The sequence below is a fragment of the Talpa europaea genome (assembly GCF_964194135.1).
Source record: "Talpa europaea genome assembly, chromosome: 8".
Lineage (NCBI taxonomy): Eukaryota > Metazoa > Chordata > Mammalia > Eulipotyphla > Talpidae > Talpa > Talpa europaea.
The window spans coordinates 23,904,993-23,927,658 of NC_140075.1; the positions used below are offsets into that span (position 1 = coordinate 23,904,993).

Sequence of the window (22,666 nt, forward strand, 5' to 3'; positions counted from 1 at the left end):
CCCCCGCGGCTGCCACCCCAGCGCAGGGACGTGTCCTTCCTGCTGGCTCCACCGCAGCTCTTACGACGTCAGGGTGAGCCCCTTACGCTTGTCACCTCCAGTGAACAGGCGGGGGCCGGCCCCTTCTCAGCGGAGCCAGAATGGACTTAGTTCTGGATGAGCCGGCGGGTGGGGCTCGGCCGGGGGCACGCGTGCTGCTCAGGTCTGGCGCTTGGGTCCAGGGCCTCCGCGGGCCGCAGCAGCGAGCAGGGGTCCGTGCCCTGGCGGGGCCCTCGGCGGGCTGTGGAGTCTTTTTCAGGACTGGAGGCCTCCTCTTGCTCTGCACCCACCGCTCTAGCCACGGGGGCCAGTGGGAGGGGCTCCCCCAGGAGCGTGGACAACAGGGTCGGCCCCAGCACCGCGGCTTTCAGGGGCCCTGTCACTGTCACGGAACCAAGCCCGCAGCAGACGAGGCAGGTCAGAGAGGGCTGGTCCCTCCTTGGCCTCCCGGTCTCCCTCAAATCTCAGTCCTCTCTGGTCGCGGGAGGGGCCGGGGCCGCGCGCTGTTCGCGAGCCTGCGCTCACTCTCTGGGCCCGGCAGCTTCCGAGGTGGGCCCTTCCCGTCGAGGCGCTGGATCGAGGCATTCGGGACACGACGGCACCCAGCACGGGCCGCCCCCGATTGGGCGCAGTGGGCAAGGAGCCCTGGCCACCTGTCTGCTCCAGTTACGCTGCAGTTGTCTTGGGAGGGGGGTGGCCTTGTTGAGGGGCCTGCCAGGAGCTTGTGCCTGACCCAACGCCCCACTCCAGGGGGCACTAGAGCCCCTTCCTGCCCGAAGCCTGGGCTTCCCCCAGGGGCATTAAAGAGAAGCGTCCTTCCTCTGTCCTTCCTCTAGCCAGCTCGTGTTGGGCGGCATCCTGCCCGCAGCCCCCAGCCCCCGGGGGACCCCAGTCAGGTCACTCATTCGCGCAGCTCTCGGGGAACCAAAAACCAGCACGAAAATAAAAGCCGAAGGACGGGAGTTCTGTGCTCTGTGGTGAATTGGGCCGCGGCGGGAACCGCTGCATTCCCAGGCCTCGCAGCCCTTGGTGGTGAGCAGCGCCCCTCAGCCACTGGGCGAGGCCTACGGGCCCAGCCGTGGAGGGGCCCCGAGGGAGCCGGATGCGCCCCGGCTCGGGGCAGGGTGCTGCTTCCTCGCCGGAGCCCGCCCGGGAGTAGCGCAGCCCGAGCCAGAGGAGCGTGCGGCTCCGGCCCTTTCCCCGGCCGGCCCGTCTCCCCGGCCAGGGCACGTACGTGCGGCTGTCCGCCGCCGGGCCGCCCAGGCAGGCTGAAGTAGCACGGTCGGGGGAAGGAGCCTGGAGACGGACGCACCGGTACCAGGGGTTACAAACAGTAAGAAACACTTTATTATAACTTTACAACATATAAATAGCTCGGGTCAAATCTGTGCTTTCTGGCAGCCGGGCATCGCGTCCCTCCCCCGCAGGCGCCTGCCTTCCTTCACATTGCACTGTCCGGCGGGCGGCTCCGGCCCTGGGGCCCGTCGGCAGAGGTGGGAGAAAAGGGCCGGGCAGCCCAGTCCCGCTCCCCGTCTCCTCAGGTGGGGCCTGCGCCTGTCATCTGCTCGGGTTGCGGCTGGTGTGGAAGGACCGCTCCTCTGGGGTCAGGCCGGCAAAGAAGGGGTGCAGCAGGGCCTCCGCCAGTGTGATACGCTGGGCAGGGTCAAATTCTAACATCCTCCTCATCAGGTCAAACAGCTGCACGTGCTCCAGGGAGTCCTGGAGCATGTAGCTCTGCGCAGGGACACAGGGCGCCTCAGTGTGACGGGGGCCCCGGGAAGCCTGGCTAGCCTGGGGGGGGGACAGTGCGCGGCGGTCTGCCCGGAATTGGCAGGCTGCAGGTGTCTTGCTGGCTTGGAGCCTCTGCCCCCCCCCACCCCGTGCCAAGTTCTGACAGGCGGACAGGCTCCCCGCCACATCTGGGTCTTCCCACCCCCTCACCGCGGTCCTGCCCTGCTCTCAAAACGGAGGGGCCGGGAGTCTGACATCCGGCTCTTCTGGGATTCCCTCAATTACATCACAGCCGCCCTGTGGGGAAGGGACAGGGCTAAGGGCCCCTCTGGGACAGTGGGCAGGAAGCTCTACTGCCAGCACCCGGCAGCCCCGGGGCACAGCCTCCCACAGAGCCGGAGTGAGGCGGCGGCCTCTCCGCCGCAGGTCTGCCCAGGGCCTGGGTCTCCCGGGCAAGAGTGGAGCCGAGGGAAGCCAGAAACTGACCTTCAGAGGTTTGCAGTTCTCCTTCACGTAGCGGCCGTCAGAGCTGTTCTCATCCCAGACCAGGCCCCCTTTGTAGAAGTATTTCTGCTTCCTGAAAAGAGTGGGACGGGGTCAAGGGGGACCCGCCATGGGGGCTGGGGGGGGGGGGGTGCCCTGGGCCAGGCCTGAGGGCTCGCGGGCACCTCACCTAGTCCGGTGGATCATGTGTGACGGGATGGGCCCGAGGATCTTCTCCATCATCACCAAGTGCTCTCGGTTTTCGTGGGTCTGTGGACGGCCCGGGACAGAGCAAGCAAGTCATTGCCGGCCTCGGGCCCCGCGGCGGGGAGGGACAGAGAGAGGCAACTGCCCTCCGGCCCCAGGAGATGCCAACCCACCGACGCGGCGGCCAGCAGCTGGGGCAAGGCCACTCGGGGTCACCCACCCAGGCACACCGCGCGGTGGTTCCAGCCCCCCGCGCCCCACGCCCTGTCCTGCCCCTCTCCCCGGGGCTCCGGCTGCCCTGCCTTCTTCGTCCCCCGGGCGGCCACAACCCTCCAGAGTTAGTCTCGCGACGTGTCGAGGGGTGGAGGTGGACGGGCTCCCCATACCAGACCCTGGCAGCCCGTCGGGGTAGCGGAGCGCGTGGGGGAGCCTCACCTGAAAGAGTGTGAAGCCCCGGTAATACTCGAAGAGGATGCAGCCGATGCTCCAGACATCGCAAGGTTGTGCCCAGCCCAGCTCTGGAAGTCAAGATGGGGAGAGGCTGTGAACCCGGGCCCTGTGCTCAGCCTGGAGGTCACGCGGCTGCTCGCCCAGACCTCAAAGGAGCCCCTTTCCCGGATAAAGCCGAGCCCGCCTACCACAGGGCCTCACGACTCGGGCCTCGCCTCGGCGGCAGACGGATGGGCACGTCGCTGCCTCCGCTCACGCCCTCCCCACAAATGCTCCCTTCACCCAGGCTGGGGCGACGCGGCGGCTCACCTAGGATGACTTCCGGGGGGCGATAGTGACGGGTGGCCACGATGGTGGTGTGATGCTCGTGGTCAAAGGTGGCGCTGCCGAAGTCAGCCACGCGGATGCTGGTGTTCTTCACCGACTTCTCTTCACAGCTCTGCGGGGCGAGGCGGGCAGCCGGGTGAGGAGGCCGGCCCAGGGCCGCCCACCGGGCAGCAGGGCCGCCCCCGCTCCCCAGCAATACCTTGTGCTCATTGTAGAGGGTTTCAAACTCGGAATTCACAAACAGGATGTTCTCCGGCTTCAAGTCTGTGTGGGTCAGCTGGTTCTCGTGCAGAACTGGGGACGCGGCGCAGAAGGGGGAGGAGGCACTGAGAACCCGGGCGTCTCTGCGCCCCTTCCAGAACCCTCTCAGATGCCCCCTCCCAAGCCACCCTGCCGCAGCCCTTCAGAGGAAGCAGGCCCCATTCCGCCTCTGCTCTGGCTTCCTTCTCGGGGGTCTGTGCTTGGGACCGCGGGGGAGGGACGCTGCAGATACTTGGCTGCTTCGGGAGAGGAAGTACGGGGCTTCTGCCATTCAAACATCCTCCCGCTACCTCTCCTGCAGGGGCCAGGCCTCCTCAGCCTGTCTCTCATCCAAGCTACAGCATCTGCTCTGGGGTGCTTCCCTCTCCCCACCACCAGCGACATCATTTGCAGGACACAGAGCAAAAGGAAGGTGGACGTCCCTGTGTTCGAAACTGCGAAGACCATCGAGACTACCGCGCCAGAGCGTGAGTCGAGCACAGGGCCCGAGGCCAGAAGCTGACCCTGCCTCTCCACATCCCGAGGCCCGCGCGCACAGCTTGCCTCTTCCCTCCAGCCTGTCTGGACGTGCTCCCTGCTGCTCCCTATTTCAGGCTCCAGATGCCCATCTGGCACTCAGGACACCCCCCACCCCCACTGGTGGGTCCACCTCTCCCTGATGGGGGCCTATTCTTCACAGCGTTTCAGGCGTGCCAGGCTCCGGGCCTTCACCAAGCCGCTCTCCTTGCTCGCCGGCCCTTTTCTGTCCCCTCCATCTCTGCGGACACTGCGGTCTAGCCCTAGCCTGTCCACCCCTCCAAGGAGCCGCCTGTCCTACTCCAGCCACTGCAAATCCCAAGCACGGGCTCCCCCGGCCCCACCATGCTCTGACCAGGCTGGCAGACAGGTGGAGATGGCGCTAGACATCTCTGTGGGCGAGACCTGCGCGGTCAGGCTCCCGCCTCTTCATCCAGGAAGAAAGGCAGGTGCGGGCCGGTAACTCTAGAGCAGCTCTTTGCTGTCCTCCTTCCTGAGCGCCCAGGGCAGGGCTGGTTCAGGAGGCCCCTGGAGGGGGCAGCCGCCTCTCAAGGCTCCAGTCCTACCTGAAGGCCTCCCGGCCGCAGAGCCCCGGGCCCTCCTGGGCCCGGCAGAATGGCTGGCTAGCGGCGGGCTGCAGCGGAGGGGGCGGGCGCGCCACACGCAGCCTGCGGGGGACACTTACATCTAAGGGCGTGGCAGAGCTGGTAGGCCATGTGCCGGACGTGTGGCAGGGGGTAAGGCTGGAAGTTATTCTCCTTCAGGAACTCAAATGTGTTCTTGCCCAGGAGCTCAAAGGCGATGCACATGTGACCGTGGAAGTTGAACCAGTCGGACATCAGGACGCACAGGCTGGGGAGAGCGGTGGGTGGGGTTCAGGCGCGGCTCGGGGCTGTCCCACTCCCTCCTCCTTCAGACGAGGCCAGTGCTCAGGCCCGCCCCAGGCCACCTGGTCGCACACCAGGATGTAGCTATGCCTGAAGCGCCACCGCCCAGGTCAGCTCCGAACAAGGACTAGAATGTCCTGGGCCAGGGCCTCCTGCGTGACCCCTGTGTCTCAGGGAGATGGGATCCAGGCCTAGTGCTGCCGCCGCTGCCTCCCGGTCACCCTCTACCCCCAAGCGAGCTTCCTGACGGTGTCCCGGGCTCACACGTCTGTCCCGCGCCCGGGACGGTGCTTGGCGGAGCGGGCGTGCTCGGCGTCTGAGCCAAACCCCAGGCTGCTATCCTGCCTCGTGCCCACCGCTCCGAGAGGCCCCATCCACCAGCGCAGAGCGGAGAGGCTGCCTCGGAACAGCAGGCTGGGGTGCAGCCTGGACTAAGGTCCAAAGGCTCCTTCCAGCAAGACTCACTCGCCAAGCTCCCCTGGCGCCGAGTTCCTGGGAGAAGGGCGCTGCCCCCGTCCCCAGCCTCCCGCCCGGGCCTCGCCAACACTCACAACTTGTTCTCTTTGTCTTTCTCCTTAATTTTCTTGAGAACGTTGATCTCCAGCCGCGCGGCCTCCCGATACTTGCCCACGTTGCGGATGATCTTCAGGGCCACCTGGGACTTCCCTCTGGGCCGGGGGAGAAAGATGGGGTCATGAGGCGCCCGGTCCTCACCCCCCTCCACCCCAGCCCAGCCCCAGCAGACGCCGCGCGGCACCCCGGAACAGGGCTTGCCGCCCGAGCGCCACGCACAGACCTCCGCCGCCTCCCGGCCAGCTCCCTCGGCGGGAGTGCACGCTCCTGGCACCCACGCCGGCCTTTTAGGATCTCGGCCACGGCCAGCTCCCAGGGGCGCGTGGACAGAGGAGAGGCCCCTCCAAGGGACGCGCACCGGCCCCCAGACTCTGACTGACCTGCAGCCCGTCCACCCCGACCCTGGCCAAGGCCCCCACCCACCATCGTGCGCAGCGCCTCGTGACCTTCCTGCGCACGGCTGCAGCCTGGGCCAACGGCTCCCCCTGGAGTGCAGCTTCCAGGACGGAGTACAGGCCTGGCGAGAGGGGAAGGGTGCCAGCGGCGGGGTCCTCTCGCCGGGACTTCCTTCCAGCCCCACCTGCCTGCCTTCAGCCACTATGTCGTCATCAACCGCGGAAGCCGGGCACCCTTGTGCAGGTCCCGGTGAGGCCTTTAACCATCCCTGCTCTGCGCTTCCCACCCCGCACCGGCCAGCACTGTCCCGGTGGCCATTTGCAGGCTGCGGCAGAGAAGGAAGGGCTAGCCAGGGTGCAGAGGCCTGCGGGGGACTGTTTGAGACAGCTTTGGCCTAGCGCTGGGCCCTCTGGAAGGCCAGCCAGGTGCATAAGGTTCGCAGGCCCTGGAGTGGAGGTTTTTCTAGAGGAGATCCAGCTTTGCTCTCGGTACTCCCCCTCTGCCCGGACCTTCAGGGTGGGGAAGGACTTGAAAGGCCCCGGACCCCAGCCTCCTCCCAGAGTAAGATGGCATTCCCACCCCTGACGGGGGAGCTCGGCGCCGCTGTGAAAAGCCACCACCAGGGCCGGGAGGCGGGGGAGACCTTTCCTCACTGTGCTGAACATGCCCCCGTGACAACTCCCTGGCCAGCTCCCCTCAGGTCTCCCCGAAATTCCCCAAGTCCCGTGCCTGCCCCTGAAGGACTTCAGAGGCTCGTCGGAGCGGCGTAGCTCGGAGAGCTGAACTGTCTCCATGTGGGGCAGCTCTCAGATCTGCCACCCCCAGCTGGCTGCCGTACAGCTGGCATGTCCCCACGCGCGCTGGTCCCAGCCTAACCCCCTGGCCACAAGGGGTGCACAGGGTAGTTAAGTGTGAACTGGGAGCAACAGAGCCTTCCTCTCAGGGGCTGTCACTGTCCCATCGGGCCATGGGCTTGGCTAGACTTGGTCTAACCGGCCTTTCCCTCTGAATGTGGGACTGGCACCAGCTGCATGCGGGCAAGCCCTGAACGTGTTTCTTCATATCTCTGAGGAAGCAAAAAAGTCACATGTGAGCAGCACATGGCTCAAATGAGACCACGAGAGCACAAGCACAAGCACTGGAGCAAAAGTGCCAAACCAACACAAGAGCCATTAAGGCAAGGAAGCAGTGGGTGTCCAGGAGGTGGCCTTCCAACTACTGGGGTGTGGGGGAGAGGCAAGGGTTCTGGCCTTGAGGCATGGCAAGGCACAAAAGCCTTTCAGTGTTTGGCTGGGAGGGGAGCGCAGTACCTCAAGCAGCGCCCCGACACGCACAGGTGTACCCTGGCTTGCCCTGAGCACACCCCCGGGGGCGGCGGTTGACCCTAGGCACACGGCAGAAGACAGGGGCCTGCTGGGTAAAAAAAGCCCAGTGTGTTGTTTCTCTCAATTGTGCTTCGCAAAGCCTCAAAGGCCAGCCTCCAACAGGGTGGAGCTCAGGCCTGGGTGGTGCTCACGGGTCCTCTCAACCCCCAGCCGGGCCCAGCCTCTAGATCCAGACACGGTGGGGCCCAAATGTGGGCCCTGTGCTGATAGTGCACCGCCGCCCTGGAGAAGGGGAGAAGTGGGGAACAGCACCATTCGCTGACCAGCGAGACTGGAGCAGGGATGCCCTGTGCCTCCATCCCCTATTTCGGGGGTCCACGAGATCCCAGGATGGGAGGGGGCCGCCCTTCAAACGGAAAATGGTTACGTTCTCATGGCCGCCACCCTTGCAAGCTCAGGCCCGCTCGCCCCAGTACGCAGGCTCACCTGGCGTGGTCCAGGCACTCCACCACCTTGCCAAAGGTGCCTTCACCCAGGTTCCCCACGATCTCATCTAGGAGAGAAAAGAAGCTGGGCATGAGGGTCTGGAGAACAGAGAGCCGGCAGCTCCTGCAAGATCACAGCATTCAAATTCTCAGAAACAAAAAAGGTTTCTCTCTCACTGCTACACTCTTAAAAATAGTAGAAGCTGCTAGTGTCTGTGTCATTCAGGCAATTACTGGTGGCCCCGCTAAGGCGCCACGCGCACTAGAGGCCGCTCCGGGCAGGAGAGGGCTCGTCTAACAAGGGGGGTAGAAAGTAGAGAGGTAAAGTTTTACGAAAGGTGGCTGTACATCGCTCTTGGAGCCAATCGCCGATCCGGCACACCAGGTGGCCCTCCTTGTCATCTTCCACACTCCGGCTGCTGCGCTTACTGCTCTGTTGGCTTCTCTGCATGCACCGCCCCCCGAAACGCCATCCGACCAATCGCATGGTAGGCGGTTCCGATTGACAGAGTGAGGTGTCAGTCAAAGGCAGAGGTGGAGACGGTGAGGAGCCGGTGGGTTGGTTGGTTGGATTTTCCAGATCCCAGCATTTCATAAGGCACACAGCATATATAACGATAGGGATATTGCAAGGGACACGTCAAGACACAAACTGACTTCAAAAACAGAAAAGTAAAAACAGCTACAGGTATGTAAAGAAAACTCGGACATTATCTAAGAGAAGGGCGCCGCAAGCTCTTTGCTCAGAAAGATGACCGGCCTCGGCTGCGGAGGGGCCGGGTGGTGCCAGCGCCGCGGCCCGGACTCCCTCCTCGTGGTCTCCCCTCCCTGGCCCTCCCCGAAGGTTTCGACCAGCGCTGAAGACGCAGTGAGAACGGCGCAAGAAGGCGGCGGGCCGGGTCCGATCATCCAGAATGGCCGGGGCACCCCGGCTTCAGCAGCAGCTGCAGTGTGCCCGGTCTGTGTCGCCTGCCTCTGTTCGCCCACACAGCCCTGCACGTGCCCAACAGCTGCTGCTCAGAGCCAAGCTGCGAGCTGCCCCCAGATGGCAACCGGGGCCAGCCTGAACATCGCCACCAGCAACGGCCTTCCACCATGGCCCTCGTGCCGCCCGTCGCGGGCAGGGGAGGCGCCTGGGAACTCTGGGCCCGCCAGCCTGCAGGCCTCCTACCATGACGGCCCACACAGGCCCCCTGACAGCTTCTGCCCTGGCCTTGGCACCCTTGCAACTCACGGGCCAGGTCCATCCCGCGTCACAACAACAGAGGGCACCAAAAAAGAGAAGACTCAGCGCCCCGCACCTGCACGGCCAACCTGCGGCGGCGCGCGGCAGGCAGTGAGCAGAGGCCGCCAGGCCAGGCGGGGCTCCTGCGGTTAATCGGCCCATAGCCACTCAAAGAAGTCACAGGGAGAACTGGGCAGAGAAGACGCCTGGTCCCCTCCACTGGTGCCACCACTATTCCACAGCAGGAGGGAGCCGGGGAGGCAGAAAGAGGGGGTGGGGAGGAGGAGAGACGGCACGGAACCTCACAGAGACACAACTGCTTCCTGCCCCGGGGTCTGAGTGCAGCGCGGTCTCCGCAGAGAGCTACACAACTCTCCACGCTGGGCACACTGCCAGGTCCTGTGCTTGGCATGTGGCCTGCAACTGAACAAGGCCTGGGGCTGCACACCTTTTGGCCATTTCTTCATCACGCAGGTGAACTCGTGCCCCTTGCCGTGACTGCCCCCCTGTACGGCGGCGAGGCTGAAGAGGGCTGGGTGGAGGTCAGAAGGGAAGCTCCTGCTCTGAGCTGACAGACAGACAGCTCCTCCCGGAGCCGGGGGCGCTCCGCCCTGGGCCTGTGGGGAGGGGTGTGAGATGAGGTGCAGAGGCGGGTGCAGTCCATACCCGCCAGCGCTCGGCTACGCGTGGAGGCACGCTCCGGTGGCAAGGACCAGACAGCTCCGATCACCTACCAGCAACCCTGTCAGACTCCCTACGAAGTGTCCCTGGACACTTGCACCGCGCAGCCTGCGCGGGAGTAGCGTGTGAACAGAAACAGGATGGGGGCCAGCCAGCGCCGGTACCAGAGCCCCTAGAGCTGCCACTGCCAAAGGGTCAGAAGACAAGAGGAATCAGGCCCCTGCTCAGTCCTGCACCTGGACCAGACGACACACACGCACACACACACATACAAATGCACGCGCACTGACGTGCGTGCGTGGGGCTGGCAGTACTCACCCAGACCAGCCAGCCTGAGAGAAGGCTAGAGAGAGAGGAGGCCTCGAGGCCCCAGCCAGCACACTCTGGCACCACTCACCGAGGAGGCGCTGCTACAAGACCTGGTGCGGCGTTTGTGGCAGTGGTGGGCGTGCTTGCGGGTCCGGTACGGCTCCCTCTCCCGTGACCGCCGCCGATGGTGGGAGCGCGAAGACCCGTAGCAGTCCTCCCCGAAGGACGGGCTCCGCTCTTCACACCGGTATGTGTCGCTGTCACGGCGCTCCCGGTACCTCCGCTGGTAGGGCAGGCGGTCGTGGCTGCCGGGAGGGGGTGGGGACACGCGTGAGATGGCCCCGCCCCCACTGGCTGGGTCCTGCCACGGGCAAGACGAAGGTGGCAGGGCCCTGCCCATGGCTCGTAAGGACAGCCTGCCGGAGCAGAGGCATCCAGACCAGGGGAAGGGCGGGGGGGGGGGGTGGTGGTGAGAGGGTGTCAACTGTGTGTGTGGGGGCTGACCTCCGGAACCCGCCAGGCTACTACCGCACCCCTCCACCCTGCAGAGCCGGGTGGGCAGCGCATGGCGGAGGCCCACGGGCACTCACTTTGGTCTGCGGGTGTGGACGGGACCCGGGAGCACCCTGGGGGAAGGGCAGAGGTTCTGTCTCTAAACCCCAGCGGGGAAGGCTCAAAGGCGAGCAGGGAGACGCTGGCCTAGAAAACGGGGCCCGGCGGGAGAGGGAGACTGGCTGGTGCGGGCGGCCGAGCCGGCGCTTGCAGGCAAGGGGAGGTGAGCGGCCAAGGAAGTGGACCCTTGGGGGGGCAGTGACCCTGGGGCAGCAGGGCCGAGAAGCAGTCACTGCAGGAGCCCGGGGCGGCCGCCACCTCCAGCTGCCCCCCAAGACCGGGTGAGGGTAGGAGCCCGTCCCTCCACCAGGTTCCCTCTCACCTTCTGGACCGAGATCTCCGGGGCGGAGGCTCCCTCCGGGACGGGTACCGCAGCCTCCCCTCGTGCTCGCGGCTGTAGGACCTCCTCCGCTTCCAGCGGTAGCTCAGGTACGGGTCTGGCTCAGGGGAGCGGTAGCGCTTACAGTGATGCATCTAGGCCACGAGAAACAGAGCCCCGCTAGACGCCGGCCAGCCACCCCCGGCACGGGGCCACCGCGGAAGAAGGGGCCCGCTGTTCTGTTTAGGGGCAGCCCCTCCCAGGGGTTTATGAAGTGAAGAAGAACTCTGAGGTCACACTGGTCACGCAGCGGACAATGGGCAACACCCTCCTCTGCTGGCGAACAACAGCCGCCTGCCCAGCCCCGCGCCATCAGCCGGTGCCCGCGCGAGCCAGGGCGGTGCTGAGGCAGAAGGCAGGGACAGGCTGGCGAGCACCATGGCGGGAAGCGGACCAGGGAAAAGAGGACGCGCCAGTGCTCAACCCCACCCCCCTCACCCCCCCCCCCACCGCAGGCTCTGGCTGAGGCCAGAGGGAAAGGGGCTTGGCAGGGCGCCCACAGGCAGGAGCCGGCAGGGGAAGCCCTCTAGTTGGGAAGCCCAAGTTGCAGGCTGCACGGGCCCACGCAGGGAGCCTCCAGGACAAGTCAGGGCGTGAGGACCACAGAAAGCGCTGTGCTCGGCCTCACGGACGTTCCCAAGCCCACCACAGGTCCGGCCAAGCAGACGGGGGGTATCTGGTTTTGGCACCACCACCAACGCCAGGGTCCTTAAGAGCATCAAGTTTCTTGCTCAAGGCCCACTGATCACCCTCAGACCACCTGCAATGCTGTGCCAGGCAGTGCCTCATCTCTGCCTACCAGTACCATTACTGTCCCCTCGGCCAGCTCCCCTGCCCAGTACCCTCTCTGATGTCCACGTCAGGAGCAACCAGAAGGTTGGCTGTCTGGCAGGCTCATCTGCCCGGGAGACAGGCCAAAACTATCCTGTTCGTTGGGGACTTATATCTGCCACAGGAAAATGCCAGGCTGGCCCAGCTACCAGCTGGTGGCTCTGTGAGGCCAACACCTTGTGCCACCCACACCCAAAACCCTGACACTGCATCCATGGGAAGGCTGGGCCAGATGCCACGGCCAGCCTCCGTCCCAGCCCTCTGCTTGGTCAAAGCCTGCCTCCAGTGGAGGTCAGCTGAGGGCTTGCCAGACAGAGCAGTTTGACAAACCCAAGTTACCCGGTCTCAAGAGGAGGGTCTGTCAGGAGAACAAGGAATGGCTCCCTGTGAATAAACAGAGTAGTGAGGCATGCTAGACCAACCCCCTGGGAGCCTCTCCATGACCTGGGAAAGTCACTGTCCTCAATTTCCCCACCAGCAGGTCTTCTTCTGTCAACCTGGAAGTCCTGACCCCAGTGATCCTTGGCAATAAATCCGATGTAAAACTGCCAGCAGCTCCAAGAGTTTAGATGGCTGCTCTGTCCTGGTGATCAGCTGACTAATGTTTCATTGCTTTCCTGCAATTACCAGGGTCAGGTGCCCAAGCTAGGGAATGACCACAGTATCTCACAGCTCATTAAGTGGCGTGGCAGACGCTCCAGGGGCCGGGGCACAGGACTCCCACTAGGCCAGTGCTCATCCTCACTGGGCAGCAGACACTGCAGCTGCAGGACCAGGTCTAGTCCACGCCAGGTCAGAAACTCCCTCCCAGGATCTAGAAGATGCCTCAGTCCATACACATTCGTGGCAGTGGCAAGAGCATAGCTTTAGAGCCAGACATCTACCCTGGCACTGCTACTTCTGGGTGCCTCTGGGCAAGTTATTAATCGACTGTGACCTTCAGTTTCCTCTTGCAAGAAGGGGACAGTAGCAACCTCTTACTGGGCTCCGTAAGGATTACATTTATGTCACTCTTTAAGTGACCGAGGTCACTTTAGGTCAAATGCCTAGCACGGCTCTGGGCACACAGGAGGCACCAAAGACGGCTTTTCATGAACACTGAAAAGGCTCCAGTTAGCACCTCCAGGTCTGTGCTACTCGCCTTAAGGGCAATAAAGACAGAAGCCCCTCCCAAGGGACCAGAAGGGGGCCAGTGCTGTGTAGAAAACCCTGAACTAAATCCCTGAGCTACCACTTCACTGGCCCTGTGACCTGCCACCAAGCGCGCCGGCCTCAGTCAGCACACCTGGGAAACGGCGCTAACACCTCCCAGTCAACCTGGCAAAGGAGATGACAAGCAGGAGAGCTAAAAAGCACCACACACGAGGCAATCCCAGAGGAAATAACTTCTTTCACACACGCCAGGCGGGTGAAATGCTGGTGATGTCATGCCCCGCCATCACCTCCCGGGCAGGGGTCTGGGGCCCCTGGCTCAGCAGCTGAGACCCCTGCAAAAGGGCCGTTGAAAGAAGCCAAGGGCCACAACCACGTTCCAGAAGGCTCGGCACAGCAGAGGAAAAAAAAAAAAAAAAAAAAACAGGTAACGTGAAGGAAACCAGGTCGAGTCAGCCCTTCTGCGCGCAGGGCCCGGCCGGCTCCTCACTGGCTGCTCCGGGCGAAGGAACCAGGCTGACAAGAAGAGCAGCCAGTCAGGGCGGCCTCTGCCCTCCGGATCACCGCCGCCCGGCGCCCCATGGTTATTTTTGGCCGGAGCTGCCCCACCGCTGCAACCTCCAACCTGCCACCTTGCAGCCGCCGCCGCCACCGGGCGGAACGCGCCTCCTTGTCAAGGGCACGGGCCGGGCGCGGGAGGCCCGCCAGCGGCTCCCACCCCGGCTCCGCGCTCGGCGCCCGCCCGGGAGGAGGGCAGACCCCGGGCCGCGGCGCCGCCGCGCGTGGGCCCGGCAGCTCGGCCCGGCGCTCCCGGCTGCGGGGCCGTCACCGGCGCGGGAGCGGAGGGGCCCGGCGCCCGGCATCGCGGAGCCCCAGCCCGCAACCGCCGCCGGCGCGGGCGGGGGCCGGGGGAGACGCGGCGGGCCCGGCCGGCCGAGCCCCGGGCCGCGCGGGCGGAGTCGGGGACCGGCCCCGGCAGCCCCCCGGGCCGAGGCGGCCCAGCGCGCCCCGACCCCGACCCCTGCAGGGCCCCGGCGGCCGCTCCCCGCGGGCCGAGAGGTGGGGTCTGCGGCGACCGCCCTCCGGGAGAGGCGGCGGGTCAGGGGTGAGAGGTCGGGGCCGCGGCCGGCGGGCCGGGGAGGAGACGGGGCGCAGGTCGAGGCCGCGCCGGGGCCCCCGGGGCCCGCCCCCCCGCGCCCCCGCGGCCACTCGCCCCCGCGCCGCGGCCGCCGGGGCCGGCCCCCACTCACCGTCGCCCAGGCTCCGGCCGCGGCTAGGCCCCGCTGCCCGCTGCGAGCGCCTCTTCCGCTTCCGGCTCCGGCCTCCGCCCGCCGCGGCCCCGCCCCTCGCGTGACGCCGCCGACGTCCGCCCGGCGGGCCCGGCCCGCGCGGCCCGGCCGCTCTAGCCCCCGACTCGCCGGCTCTGGGGGACGCGCGGGCGCGGGCGGGCGCCGCGCGGGTCGGGGCGGCCGCGGGAGACGTTGGCCGCGGGCGGGGCGCGGAGCCGGCCCGGGCGGCGGCGCCCGCTGCCCTCCGTGTCGCCGGGCGCAGGCCCCGCGGAGGCGCCCGGGCGGTCGTTCCCGGCCGGCGGGCGCGGGAGCCGAGAGGTGGAGCCCGGACCCGGCGGGGGGCTCGGCCCGCTCCGCCGCCGCGACCCCGCCCGAGCCCGCCAACCCCCCCGCGCGGCCGCGGGCTTTGTGCGCTGGCGCGGGCCGCGGGGGGCCGGGGGACGGGGGGGGCCGGGGGACCGGGGGACACGCTCTGGCGACGAGAGGGGCGGCCCGAGCTGCTCAGGGCGGCGGGCTGGACACGGGGCCCTGCGGGGGGCCCCGGGACGGGGTCCGGGGAGCCGCCCCCGGGGCCCGCCGCAGCCCCCCCGCCCCGGCTCGGGCCGAGCGGGGCAGCCCCCCCCCTGTTTCCCGGGTAGGAGCACTGAGGGGGGCCCCCGAGACACCCCGCGCCGCGCCCGGCGGGAGACGACGGACCGGGCGGGCGGGAGCGGCTTTGAATTGCGCCCCGGGCTCCCCGCCCGCCCGCGGGTCACGCCTCCGACGCCGGGCGGCGCGGCCAGAACCGAACCCCCTGGGCTGCGGCGGCCCCCGACCTCCGGCTCGCCCTTAAGCTGGGGTCTGAGTGGCTTGAGGGGGTGCTTGGTACCCCCGAATCTCCGTCGTGTCCACCCCCTCCCGAAGTGAACAGCAGGAGCCGGAGAAGCGCGCGAGGGGCGCTGCGCTGACAGCCCCGGGACGGCCCGACGGCCGCGGGCGCCCGCCCCCCAGCCGGACACTCGGGGGTCGCTCCCCGGGCACTCGGGCGCCCCAGCCCGGCTGTCCCCGCCCCTGTAGGCCCGGCCCCCCAGGGGTCGGGGGCCGAGGTGAGTCACCGTCCTGCCGGAGCCCGGGCCCCCCCCCGCCCCCCCGGCCGGGGTCGAAGCGCCGCTTCCTCCCCTCGGGCGAGGTGGGGGGCGCTGGCGCCCCCCCCTCCGCCGCTCCGCGCGGCCCGAGCCTCCCCGGCGCCGAGGGTGGAGGAGCCCACAGAGGTCCGGGGCCCGGGCCCGCCTTCCCAGCAGCCCGCGCCCCGCGGGGACCCCCGCCCCGTCCTCCGGCTGCGAGGGGCGACTTCCCGAGGGGCGCCCGCCCCCGCCCTCGCTGCCGGCCTGGAGCCGCGCCAGCCTCGCGGAGACTCTCCTGCCTGGGCTTCGTCCCGCCTCTCCCGGGAGGGACTCGCCCCAGCAGCGAGCAGAGAATCGGTCCCGTGAGAAACCGGCCCTGAGGTGCAGCGGGAGCAGATGTCCCCTCTCGGCCCCACGCTCCCCTCACCCCGCAGAACTGGATGGCGGTGGCCAGGCGGTGTGGGGTCAGGGGCCCAGGGGTGGGGTCACCTCCGAGGAGGCAGCTGGCGTCCTAGACCTCAGCCTAAGCTCTTCCCCCAGGCCTCGACCCTGGTGCTCCCCAGTCTTTTCTGTGTGGGTTGAGCTCTCCAGCAGGGCGAGGCCCCTATCCTGCACCCCACCGCCAGCCGCCTGAGCCACACCACAGTTCTCGCCCCTCTGCACCTCCTTTTGTCCCCACGGGCTCGCTGCCCCCTCCAGGCCCGAGCTGCCCCACCACGCCTCATCCTGCTGCCCTCGCTCTCTCTTTCCTGTGCAGCATCCATGTCTGCCCTTTGGGGGCAGCTAATTCACTTTCCAGCCTCAACCCTGGAGTTACTGCTCCAGAAAGCTCTGCTGGGAGCCCACGGGAGACTCGGGTTCCCTTCCCCGTGTTCCCACAGCACTTGGTTACTGTGACTTCCTCGGCACTGGCTCTACAAGTGCAACACTCTGGCCTGCGCGGCTCCCCAGGGGACCAGAAGCCTGGCAGAAACCAAGGCAGGCCGCAAAGACAGGGCCTCGGGCCAGAGTGGAGCTGTGAGTGCACATCCGGGCGTGGGCCAGTCCTCATGGTCCATTCTGAAGAGGCCCGGCATTGTGGGAAAATGGGGGGTGGAGGGGGCAAACACCCTGGAAGGGGGCTGCAGCAGTCCGCCTGCAGTCAGAGGAGCCAGGTGTCTGGAGGGGAGAAAGCCTTTGGGGCGTGGGTGGTGAACAGGCCTGGGAAATGTGGAGAGTTGGGGCAGCTCAGCCCAATGCACCCTCCTCAGTTGGGTGCCTTTTTCCTATGCTCACAGAGAGTTGGGGGCAGGGTGCACCGGGTGCCTAGGGGTGTGGGTGGGGAGGCAGCATTAGGATTCTGAGACCCAAAGGTGAAGAGTGTGGGTGTGAGGAGTGGGGTGAGGGCAACACCAAATGAGTAGCCCCTCACTCCTCCGTGGGTTCCCTTCCCAAACTTGTGAGGCATGGGGCTCAGGACCCCGTCTTACAGCCAGAGGTGGCAAGAGTGACCCCATTTGTGTTCCTTACCCAACATCAGAACTGAACTACAGTGTCCCCCCAGTTCCCATCTCCTCCCATTTCTAGACTCCCACACTGGAAAGCAGGGCAGTGGGGCTGGGGAGCACAGGCCAAGTTCTGTGGTGAACTCCCGGCACAACCTGGGTCTTCAGCCCCATCTTCCCAACAACGGGAGCATCAAATGAGCCCATGGCTGGTCAGCAAGGGCCAGGCCCAGCTCATGGAAACTTGGCATTCAGAACTGCTTAACGGGCATTGAGGCTGCTGTTTATTTGCCATCTAAATCACAAGGGGAAACCGAGGCCTGGGAGGTCAGGGTGGAAGGATTTGAGTGCATGCTCAGCCCCGGATCCCAGCTTCCGCATCGGGGAGGCGCCTCAGAGACTGGTTGTTCCGGAGGTAGGGCCACCTCAGTCTCCCATCTGTCCCAAGCGCAGGACTCTGAGCCTCACGGACCTGATGCCTGGTGTGCCCAGCACTCCTGCCACCTCTGGGCGCTGCACGGAGTCCACCCATAGAGCCCCACCGAGGGCGCAGGTGAGAGTGGGAAAGGCAGGCACAACGGCCCTGAGCGCCTGGGTCAAAGCCTGGCTTCTCTCTCTTTGGCAGGTGCTCAGACCTAGCTCCTGAGCGAGACTAGCACCGGCCAGAGAAGAGCTATGGGCATGGCTGGTGGCAAGCTAGTGGCAGCGGGCTGGGCTGGTTGGCCATTTTTGGGCCCCACTTGAGGCCCTTTGGAGCTGCTGCAGCGGTGGCAGGAACCGTGCTGGGCCCTGCAAGTCCTAAATGTGAGCTGCTGGTTCTCACGCACACTGAGGCTGCTGCGCTCTCCCACGGTCTTCCTGGTTTGTCGACGGCCCAGGGAGGTCCCCTGTGCTAGCAGATCCCCCATCAGGCTGAAAACCCAGAATGCTCAGGGCTCGTGCCATATCTGGGGTCATGTTCTCAGGAGCAGGGGTATCCAAAAAACACAGGGGAGAACTGATTCCCCAACAGGGCAGCCATGCTGAGCAGTGTCATCTGTGAATGGTGCCCACTGTGGGTATGCAGCACGTGACTTGATAGGACCAGGCTGCGCTACACAGGCAAAGGACGGGCCAGGGCCCCTGTGATGCTCCCAGGGCCAGTCAGGAGGAGGGAGGTGCCCGGTTTAAGCTCAGTGGACAGAAGAATTTCCTTGGAAGCGCCATCACCCCTATTGGAGCTGCCGTCCCAGGGAGGCAGAGATCACGGTCAAGCGGATGCCTCTGGGGAGGTACCCAGTGTCCTAGCCTGGGAGAGTGGACAGCAACACCCTGTGACGGCCCACATGTCCCTAAGCTCTTCAGGACCTGGGGGGTGTCAGTCCACAGCTGACCCTTCCAGAGCAATGGCTTCCTCCCAAGACTAGGGTGACCCTGGGGACCCAAGTGACACCCTGCCTCCTCACGCCTACCTGCTCTTCAGCATTCCCTGATAGCATCCCCGGTCCTCTTGCTGGAACTGCAACGTCATCAGCAGCTGGGGTGGAGAGGTGACGGGTTGGGGTCCAGCTGGAGGTGGAGGGTTGCATATCTGGAGCCTGTAGGAGCTGCACAGTCATCTGTATAAAAGCCAGCGCATGGTCCAGACAGGGAGATCAGCTAGCTGGGCCCATGGCTGGGCTTATCACAGCTGGTGGAGAAGGCAGGGCCTCAGAGTGGCTCGGGCCTGCCTTATCAGAGGCTGCAGAAACTCCCCTGCCCTGCATAAGGGGAGGGACTGGGCCGGCCTTCTCCAGGTGACTTTCAGCCCCCCACATAGAGGGGCGATGCTCCCCGGCCCACTTGGAGCAGGAGTCACCAGCTTCACAGGTCCCAGGGACAGGAGCGGAGGAGGCCAGACCAGGACTCAGAAGACAGTGAGGGTGCTGGGAGTAGGGGGAGGGGAGGTGGTGGGAGAGGACCCTCAGGCTCCTGCTACTGCAGACAGAAGTAGAAAAGACCCAGCGGTGTTTGGACTAGGATGATCCAACAATCCCTGGGCCCAGAGCCCAGCCTGGAGTCCCCTAGGGTAGTTAGGACAGCAGAGTCCCCCTCCAAGTGGGTGTATGACTGAGCCCTGGACATGGCCCTGCACACCTGTGGCCCTGCCCTGTACTTCAACCTCTGCTCTTTGTTCTTGGAACAGTACCTGGAGCGGGAAGGCAGTGCAAGGGCTTCTATCCAGCCCAGAGACACTTTCCCAAGCTTTGGGAAAATCCAGCCAGCGTGCATCCAACCCCCTTCCCACTCTTGGTTCAGATGGGAAGGCTGAGACTGGAGTAGGGAAGAGTTGCTCAGCGTCAGGACTTGAGTTGGGGGTGGGCCTGGCCACAACATACTCCCAGAGGCACTGCTGACACAGCAGTCACTGCAGAGAGGTCTGGAGGCTGAAAGGAGCCCCTAAGATCCTGGGCTGAATGTACCTGCAGGAGACGCTGGTGCCAGGCCTGCAGGGCCAGGGCGGAGCTGGAGCAGCCAGACGACCCAAGAGCTCACAGGCCCAAATGGGGGCTTGATGGGGTCAGCGGAATGGCCTACCCAGGCTCAGGCACGGCCCTCCTGTGGGGACAGCTACTGATGCTCACCCAGGTGGGTCAAGACAGCTGGTAGTCAGCCTGGAAGGGAACCCAGGGCACCCCTGAATCAAGCTTGTGCCCTCTTGTACCAGGGGCAGATAAGCAGGGGACCCTGAAGTTGGGTGAGGGGGTGCTAGGGCTATTATGGAAAACAGAATGACCAGGAGGGGCAGACTGGGGTGAGGCCTCCATCGAGTCCAGTTCCAGGGAGCAGCCATCACAGGGCGGGCCACTGGAGCGCCCCCCTCCCCCACCCCCCGCTGGTGTGCACAAGCACCTGTCCATAGTTGAGGCCTGGAGTTGGGAGACACCTCTGTGGGCTTGGGCGGTCAGAGGCCTCCTGAGAGGAGATCTGGGGCCCTGAGAGGAGGGGCTGCCTGGGGAGAGACCTGCAGGACTGGTTTGAGCAGACAGTTCCGGCCAGGTGAGCCCTACAGCCCCAGTGGAGTGGGGGTCTTCAAGGTGAACTGGAGACTCTTGCAAGAGCTGCATGGCTGCCAATGACTAGGCCTACCTGGAGCAGCTGCAGCAGCTCTGGGCCAGGCAGACTGTGTCCAAGGGGTGTTGCCGCCCGAGGCAGAGAGCTCCCTGCTGCTGAGCACTGGGGGTGTCCCCAGGCCAGGTTGCCCTGGCTCACCCCTTGCAGTATCTGAGCTAACCCATTCTCAGCTGGGGTGAACTGCCATGGCGGGAAGTGCCATGACCTCCGCCATTGGGTTCCAGGCAGGATGCTCCTAACAGAAGCGCACAGGAGTGTCTGCAGGGAGCCGAGGAGGCTTCTCTGCTGCAGGGCCCACCTCTGCCAGGGAGACATAGTGCAGACATTCAAGCAACTTGGAAAAAAATCATTGAAGATGGGTGAAAATGCGCTGGGACTGATCTGGGGCCCATGCTGCATGCACCCAGCGGGCCCCATTTTTTTTTTTAGCATTCTCCAGATCTAGGGGCCTCAGGAAAGAGCTGGAAGGGAGAATCACATCCCTGCTTTAGAAGGTGGCTATGTACTTGCTGGCACCAGGGGGCAGTTGCCCTGAAATTTAAAGAGGAAGAACTGCACAGACTCCAGGAGCTGAATGAGGCCGGCCACCACCTGCTCCTGACGGGGGTGCTTTCCCTCCACACTCTTCCTTTTCCTCCCCACGACACCTCCCCCGTCCCGCCGTCCACCCCACTCTCTTCTCCAGTGCCCTGTTTTTCTTGCCATAAACCAATTAGTCTCTTCCTCCTTCTTAGGATGCGCCCTCGCTTTGTCCCAGGCTTCCTTCTCTTCTGCCTCTTCCTCATTGTGCCCCAGAGTTCACTTGTTCACTCATTGAGTCATTCATCAAGCATTTATTGAGCATCTACTGCATGTCTGGCTCGCTTCTGTACACAGGAGAACCAAAAGTGAATCAGACGGCTCCTTATCCCCCAAAGCTTATGGCTTGGGGAACACAATCATCGAGGCGACAATCATAATTAACTGTGAAGTTGAGGGGAGAGGTGCTGTGGGAGGTGCGGGGAGACAGCAGATAGGGAAGTCCTCTCCCAGAGGGCATTTCTGGGCCCTTGAATCCTCACAGAAGGATGAAGAGGCACTTTCCAGGAAGGAAGGGCATTTTAGTAAGAGGGAAGAGGCTGTGCAAAGCCCCAGAGGGAGACGGAGGTGAGGCCGTGGGAACGGCCCCTGGGAGAGGGGTCCCAGAGAACCGTCCCACAGCAGCTAGAGCAAGGGCTCCATGTCCCTGGCTCTGTCTGTCTGATTTCAACTCGTTCGGTTGACTACCTCCTCTGGCCTAGCTTCCTCCCTCCGCCTCTTGGGCAAATGTATGTGTGCACAGGTGCACAGATGGACACACACAGACATGGGCACAAAGTCACATACACGCAACAAGATACACATCAGATACTCACCTGGAAACAAATGGACACACCCCCAAATGTGTGCACGCACACTCACAGGACTAACCAGACACCGAGGGTCCATGCTCTGCTCAGGGGCCTAACGGAGCTGCCAAGCCATGCTCATCTACTCCTTCGGCCAGACCAATGGCTCATCCACTTGGGACCTGGGTGTGGGCCTCATGGCAGGTGAATTGGCCAAATCAGTGCATTTCAAACCAGAGTTCAGAGTTGGGCTCCGAGAGAGCTGCCAGGTGCCCGCGTGAGCACTCCGGTTAGGATAGTCTGCAGTGGCGTTTAAATAAAAGCTACTCTACTAGGGCCCCCCCCTGGTGGTGCAGGGTATAAAGTCTCAGCGTGCTCAAGCTGTCCCCAGCTGCTGCAGCAACAAGGGTTTGATCCCCGGCCAGGGAGCTGACCCACGCGGACGAGCAGAGACCAGTAAGACCCAATGCCCTGGCGATCCCCTTGCCCCTCACAAAAGCGAGGCCCCCACAGAAGTTAGGGCTGCTTTAGGGGCCATTCCCTTCTGCTTGCTGGCTGTGACCGCTCCCACATGCCTGCTCTTAGCTTCGTCTGGGAAATGGAGAAAAAAACGGCCCCAGGGCACCAAGGGTGCATGTGAAATGTGAGTGCAGAGTGCTGAGCACTGGACACTTGGTGGTTAGGTTAGACTCTGGGCTCTGCAGCAGGAACTGAGAAACCTGCCTCTGCATCTCACTAGCCACGGGACCGCAACCTCTCTGTAGCTCAGTTGCCTCCTCCGTAAAATGGGGATAAAAATCCCAACTCACAACGTGGCAGGTTAATTCACGCAAAGAACTTCAACAGTACTCGGCCCACACCAGCATTCTGTAACTGGTAATCCCATTGCCACCCTGTTCCCAGCGCTGCCCCGCCTCCAGGGACACACAGAGTGTGTCCAGAATTGCTGGGTCGCTTTACCACATAATGCTGAAGTATTTCCCAAAGTGCTGGGACAGTTCCCACTGCTCTCCATTCTCTCCTGACCCTGCCCATGGTGCTGGCGGTGAGATGGCTTCCGGTGCATTTTCCTGATCCCTAAGGATCACTTCTTCCCAAAACACCTGTTCATGACTGTCCCCTCTCCCCATCCCTTTCTACTTTTGTCTTAGTAATAAGCATTAAAAACATCACAGGGGGGCCTCCCTGGTGGTGCAAGGGAAGCAATCCGAAGCCTGTGCAATTTGAGTTCGATCCCCAGCCGGCCAGGGAGCTACCTACATGGCACGGCAGACCTCTCCTGACTCACCAGCTACTCCCCTCAGCAGTGTACTTCAGTCAGTCTGCCTGTTCTGCTCCCCGCTCTGTCTCTGGTGAATCCTCTCACCCCCCACGTCTCTGGCTGTACCCCAGCTCTTATATGCATAAATAAATAAATCTTTTAAAAAAATAAAAATAAATAAAAACACATCACAGGGCCTC

The 22,666-nt window shown here is 64.4% G+C and overlaps 1 protein-coding gene across 1 annotated transcript; it reads right to left on the reverse strand.

The window, feature by feature from the left end:
* Window positions 1–1,596: 1,596 nt before the first annotated feature.
* Window positions 1,597–10,983, reverse strand: CLK3 (CDC like kinase 3; the record flags this gene model as incomplete). The annotated part of the gene is made up of 12 exons (XM_084240863.1): window positions 10,830–10,983; window positions 9,984–10,200; window positions 8,029–8,125; window positions 7,682–7,748; window positions 5,453–5,569; window positions 4,700–4,866; window positions 3,437–3,531; window positions 3,220–3,349; window positions 2,896–2,978; window positions 2,444–2,523; window positions 2,257–2,347; window positions 1,597–1,773 (listed from the first exon to the last, which is right to left on the reverse strand). Exons 1-12 carry the CDS (start codon window positions 10,979–10,981, stop codon window positions 1,597–1,599), a joined length of 1,473 nt encoding a protein of 490 aa, XP_084096989.1. The 5' UTR covers window positions 10,982–10,983.
* Between the last annotated feature and the right edge of the window lie 11,683 nt (window positions 10,984–22,666).